This window comes from Impatiens glandulifera, chromosome 7 (genome assembly GCF_907164915.1).
Source record: "Impatiens glandulifera chromosome 7, dImpGla2.1, whole genome shotgun sequence".
Taxonomy (NCBI): Eukaryota; Viridiplantae; Streptophyta; class Magnoliopsida; order Ericales; family Balsaminaceae; genus Impatiens; species Impatiens glandulifera.
Genome location: NC_061868.1, coordinates 18,698,882 through 18,705,279, shown reverse-complemented (window position 1 = coordinate 18,705,279; position 6,398 = coordinate 18,698,882). Strand labels below are relative to the sequence as shown.

The 6,398-nt window shown below is 39.7% G+C and overlaps 1 protein-coding gene across 1 annotated transcript; it reads right to left on the bottom strand.

Moving 5' to 3' along the window:
* Positions 1-5,527: 5,527 nt before the first annotated feature.
* Positions 5,528-5,975, bottom strand: LOC124909600 (uncharacterized mitochondrial protein AtMg00810-like). The gene is made up of 2 exons (XM_047450265.1): positions 5,730-5,975; positions 5,528-5,662 (listed from the first exon to the last, which is right to left on the bottom strand). Exons 1-2 carry the CDS (start codon positions 5,973-5,975, stop codon positions 5,528-5,530), a joined length of 381 nt encoding a protein of 126 aa, XP_047306221.1.
* Positions 5,976-6,398: the final 423 nt, after the last annotated feature.

Here is a 6,398-nt window from a genome sequence, read left to right as displayed (position 1 = left end):
TTTATTTTTGAGAGTTTTCAAACACACTTAGTGAATTTCTTCGGTGAATATATATTTTCCACTAGTGCTCTTATAAGTCCAAACCTATTATATATAACGCCAAAAATCAATCTTTCGTAAGAAGTGGTTTTTGAAACTCGATAGTCGAGTCGCATAACTCACATTCCTTTTGAGTATCGAGTGAGGCGAGAAACCAAAATGGTAGGCTTGACTAGAATGAATTTAAAAACGTCAATTTAAACTAGCTTTGACTTTTTCAAAGTTCACATCTAATTTATCACTTAAGAAATTATGAAAGAAAAATATTTTAAATGTTCAAACGCATTTTAGAGATTTTGTGCTTTGTTACAAATAAGAAAAGGCTCTCACGCTACATCTCACATGGTTGTCACACTATAGTCTCTACTTTAAACTTTTTTTCATTTAAAAGAATATTTTTCTACATCTTATTTATTTATTAATCCTAGAACATGTGTCTAAAAGTAATCCAATCTTAAAGAAGTGTCTAGTTTTGTACCATTCTCTTTATAGAGTATACATTTATGTCATTAGCATGAGGACTAGAGTTTTATTAACATTTATTTACTGGATGATTTGTTTTCATTCATCATCAATTTTTAGTTCCCTTAGTGTAAAACTATAATTATATTCTTGTTGATGTCATTATCATCATTTTTATTATTTTTTTGTTGATGCCAATATTTTAATCCTTAACATCTTTGCATACTTGAGTTTCTTCGAGATGTCATCGTTTATATATATATAATAGTTTTCAAACCTCCACTAAACAAAATAGACCTCTTATCAATGGAGTGTGTTAGGATCTAGGTCGCGGTTGGCGGACCGGGATCTGTCCGGTTTACGCCATTCACTCAAAGGTTGGTGATTAATCCGGTTAGAGATTAACACCGGGGTTTCAATACTACACAAACTGTCACAAACCCTTGAACCGAGTTCAAGTGCGGAAGTGGTTTGTTTCAAGTTGAAGCAGCACACACACACAAGATAGGCAGAACCAGATTTGGATGAAGTCGGTTTTAGAGTTGGGTGGGTCGGTTTTGGAACTCAGTAAGTCGGTTTTATGTAGAATTGGTTAGAATGTAAGACTGGCAGAAAGTAAATAATAAGACAGGTTTTTATGGATGTTTAGAGATAAACCCCTACGTCACCCCTTTCTCTCGAAACCGCGAGAAGGATATTCACTAAGGAATACACAAACACAATCCGATCGAGACTTATTTTCTGCTCGATAACACTCGTACAATTTTAACTAAAATTGTAATCACTCTTCAAATAAACACTTAGGCTTTAAACCTTGTAGAGAAATAAAATTGCAATAAATCTTAGAGCTTGTAGTTGGTAGGATTCGTTGACTTGTTTCTCGTTCTGCATTTATTCCTCTTGAGCTCCTTTTATAGGTGAAATGTGCCAACGGTCACATTTCATTTCCTTGAATCTGATTGGTTGAGCAGAGGTTCATTGATTCAGACCTGGCGGTCTAGATTTCGGACCTGGCGGTCTAGGCTTCAGACCTGGCGGTCTAGGTTTCAGAACTGGCGGTCTTGATTTCCAGTGTGTAGGTCAAACCGACTAGGTTTGTCTTTTACTCAGTATGGCAACTGTCGGTTGGACAGTTGCCTGTACCTAGAGGATTGCGCCTCTGATTTATCTTGGAGTGGAAAGATTTTGTCGGATGATCTTCTGCAGCCTGCATACTTTCTTCAGACTTGTATGAATATGGCAATACTAAAGTCTTTCCCTTCGGTATCATCCTTAACAGATACTCGAAATATCTATTTGTACTGGTCGGTTGTTTATGTTAACCGGATGACTTCCAGTTTTTCCATAACTTCAGATTGGCCGAATATTCAATGATTTTGGCCTTTTGATTTGACCGGTTTTGTCTTCTTGTTCGGTCAGGTTTTTGTTCGGTTGGGTTGCTTGACCGGTTGAGTAACTTGACCGGTTGAGTAACTTGACCGGTTGAATTCTTTAACTGTTCCTGCAAAAGAGATTTGTTTTTGTTAAGTTCTATTTAACCGATCTAATTTTATCTAACAGTTTTTCCCTTTTTGATTATTTTATTTAAAATATTCAAAACTATGTAAAAATGTAAATGTAGGTCGGTTGTTTTTAAGAGTTTATTTGTCCGGATTTTTGGAATTTGACTTCGAAGAATTTTTCAAAAAAATTTGGGAGAATTTTGAGAAAAATTTTGTGAGAAAAATTTTGGAAAATTTTTATATTTTATCTAACAATTTCTCTCTTTTTGATTATTTTATTTAAAATAGTCAAAACTATGTAAGAATGAAAAAGTAGGCCGGTTTCCAAAAATACTTGATATATATATGAAATATACTAAGGTAAAAATACTTTATATATATAAAACCTAAGTAAACATAAATAAATAAAGCCCCTATTTCTTCGATCTGTGCGGCAAGAATTTTTCCAGCTGTTCATTAGATGGTTTCCCCTTGACCGCTGGAACCGGCCTGGATGAGGATCCTTGACCGCCTGAAGTGCCGGTGAAAGGAGAAGCCGGTGAGGCAAATGATCTGATTGGAGCTACCGCAAGACCTCGCGGTCTTTTCTTTAGCGAAACTTCTTCTTCCTCGAGGACTTCATTTCCCTGCGAGACCGGGTTGTTGGGAGAGTCGATAACCGTGTCAGTAACTCTGTCCAATAGTGTCGTGATTGCCGCCCTCTTCGAAGAAGCCTTCCTTTTTCGTGTAACTAGAGCGGAAGGGGAAGCAACCGCCTTGGACTTCTTGTGAGCCTCGGAGAGCTCATTGTATATTTCCTATTGGACGAGTAGTCGAATAGCATCTTTATTTTGTCGAATTGCTATGGCTGGTGCACTGTTCTCTATTGTTTGCATATGTCCGTCCAGGTTCGCATCTGCTAGTACCGTTTCCTTTTGAATCCGGACCTGCTCGTCCAGGAAATCTTGAAGCTTCTGGGCCGCGAGAGCATTTTCCTCCTCAAGTGCCTTATCGGCAGCCAACTTTGCCTCTATTAACTCCGCCACCTGTTCGGTGACCGCTATTAGATCGGCTTCGATCATGGCATGCTTTTCGTCAAGTGTTACCACCCTCTCAAGTGTAGAGCTGGCTTGGGCACCGGATTGAGCCAGGTCCTCATCAAACTTCTTCATCCTTTGATCGGTTGTTACCTGAGATTGTTCCATCATACCGACCTTTTGGCTGGCAAAAGCGAGGTCGGTCACCAGCTTCGTAGTTGTCTCCTCCAATGCCTTAGTTCTGTCAAGATGACCGCTGTACAACTGATCTGTATTGCCATAATTTTCTTCAACGGACGTGATCCAGTCCGGTCGACCGCGGATTTTAGTTCTTGGTTTGTGGACTCAATCATCTCGACGGATTTGGCCGCGATTTCTTTGATCTTCTTTTGCCACGACTGGAGGAGAGGAATGCTCATTTTCGGTCGGATTCGGACCGCCCTCATCCTTAGGTGGGGATCTGGAGAAGTTCGACGTCTCCTGATGCTCGGGCTCCGCTTCAAGCCGTGCCATCTCCTCGGTCAGTTCCCTTTCCTTGACCGCTAGCAAGTCTAACACCAAGAGCTCAAGTGAAGAGTCCGGTGTCCCTGGAATATGCTTTTCTTGGAGACGTCGAATGTGTTCGGTGAGCCCCAGTAACCGAGCATGCGGTTCGACCATCCTACTTCGGTCTAGGGCGGTCATGACGCTCTGAGCCTTTGTGAGGCTGACTACCTCCTCCTCCATCTCAACCAACTTCTCGAATTTCTGGTTAATAGTGAGATCCGGTAGCATGTTTTTATAGAATATTTGATGCCGGTGCAGGGCCCATTGATAGTAAACTTCGGTTGCCGCGTGAGCCTGCTCATGAATCTCGTCCATGATTCTGCTCATGAATCTCGTCCATGATTCTGCTCATGAATCTCGTCCATGATTCTGCTGACGAGGTCCTCGGTCGTTTGCCGGGTGTTTTCATCCGCGGATTCATCTTCCTCCCGAAGTCTGTCCGAGCCGGCATCAACATCATCATGTCGGACTGATTGGTCTTCGACTATTGGTCCTTTCTCTTTACCGGACTGATCTTTTTCGGTGTGTTGTGAAGCGGTTCGGCCAGAGATGGATGACGAATTTTCATCGTTGGGGGTGTCGGACCGCGGATTAGCCGATCCGGTTGGTTGCTTCTCCCTCTTGCTTCTGGATTTTTCCTTGACCGGAGCTGCTTTCTTACTAGCTCCTTTCTTCTTTCGGCCGCTTGTAGAATCGGAGGCCTTCTACATTTCTCTCTCTTCGTTGGATAGGTCATCTGAATCCGTGTCGGTCAGGTTCAGGTGGCGTGCACGCCTTACGATTTTGGACATCTGGCAGACATGCATTAGGCGGCCGCCTGTTTCAGAGGATTGCTCGTGATCTTGGATAATTAATCATCATTGTTTTTGTTGAATGATTCTGATTCGGATCACGGATCTTTCTTATGTTCATTTCCAAGATATTCATTACATCATCTTTCACAGATTTTTATCAATTTGAATACTTTCCCGTTGGCCTTAAGATCTTTGATATATTAAGTCGGCCGAAAAGGATGCTTAATGCGGTTTTCATCTTAGCCGATCCGGTTAGGAGAGTAAAACCGATTTTCTTGATTGTCCGGATTCTTTGAGACATATTGTCTCAACCGGTCCGGTGCGGTACCTGCAAAAGGAATTTTGAGACTGGTTAAGTTCTTTGTTTGGTTAAAATTAACTTACTTAATTTTTCTAATAGTCTTCTTGCCTGATGATGATTTCTTGACTTTAGAAGATGATTTTTCATAAAAATTTCTTGACTTTCTGTCAAGTTTTTACTTACTAGACAAGTTGGCTTCTCTGTTCCATGGACTAAGCCAGCTTGACTTTTGGTTAGTTGGCTTAACATATTTAATTTCATCTTTTAAAATCAAGTTATCACAACTTTGGTTAGTTCCAATATCAGTTAAGTTTCCCTTGACAAAGCTTATGGGACTTGTTAGGATCGGGATTGCTGAAGGAGATGGGGTCTCGCAATGTTGAACGCTTACACACACACCGTTCGATAATAACCCTATTAGAGTTTGATTATCTCGTCTCTATTCTACACAAGGCATAACAAACTCTTGACAAAGTCAAGTGTGGAACTGTTTGTTAGGGCTTGAAGCAACATATGATCAATAGGAATGATGAGATAATGCAGAACACACAATATATGACACATATTTTATGGATGTTCGGAGATAAACTCCTACGTCACCCTTCTTCTCAAACTATTGAGAAGGATATTCACTACAATATTCAGTCTATTTACAAAAAGTATACAAACTCATTCAAACAACCATGGCTTAGTTACTGCCTATTTTGACAATCCAATGCACTCACTCTGTTGAATAGAAACGAATTTTGTCAACTTACAATGCTCACCACTCACACAGAATAGGTAGTATTGTAATACAATTTTAGAACTCTAACACACTTTGAGAACTCGTGAATTTTAGGAGTTTGAAAGATTTGATAGGAAAGGTTAAAGGACAACAAGGTACTCTGCTTTAGCTGTACACGTAGCAACCGACGTCTGCTTCTTGCCGAACCATGAGATAAGACGAACTCCAAGGAATTGGCAAGTTCCACTAGTGACTCTTTCTATTAATTTTGCACCCTGCATAATCTGCATCTGAGAAACTAGTTAAATTGAATATGGAATCCTTCGGATACCACAGTCCCACATTTTGAATTTCCTTCAAATATTTCAGAATGCGTTTAACAGTAGTAAAGTGAGAGAGTTTAGGATTAGCCTGGAACCTTGCACAAACTCCAATAGAAAATTGGATGTCTGGCCTGCTAACATTGAGGTAGAGAAGAGATCCAATGAGACCTCTATATGCTGTGATGTTAACACTTTGACCACCATCATCTTTATCTAACTTACTGGAGGAGCTCATTGGAGTAGCTGCAGTAGAGCAGTTCTCCATCCTGAACTTCTTCAGTAACTTTTAGTGTACTTGGCTTGATTGATGAAGGTTCCTTTCTCCAGCTGACGAACTTGAAGACCGATGAAGAAAGTTAATTCTCCCATCATGCTCATTTCAAATCTGTCCTACATCAGTTTGGCAAATTTCTCACACAATTTGGGGTTAGTTGATCCAACTATAATATCTTCAACGTATATTTGAACAAGAAAAATGTGAGAATCTTTAATAAATCTAAATAGTGTTTTATCAATATTTTCTATAACGAAATCATGATCAAACAGAAATTCAGTCAAAGTTTAGGATCTTGTTTCAAACCATATAAAGCTTTGTCAAGTTTAAAAACATTATTTGGTAAAGTATGATCTACAAAACCAGGTGGTTGCTCAACAAAGACATCTTTATTTAATTTACCATTTAAAAATG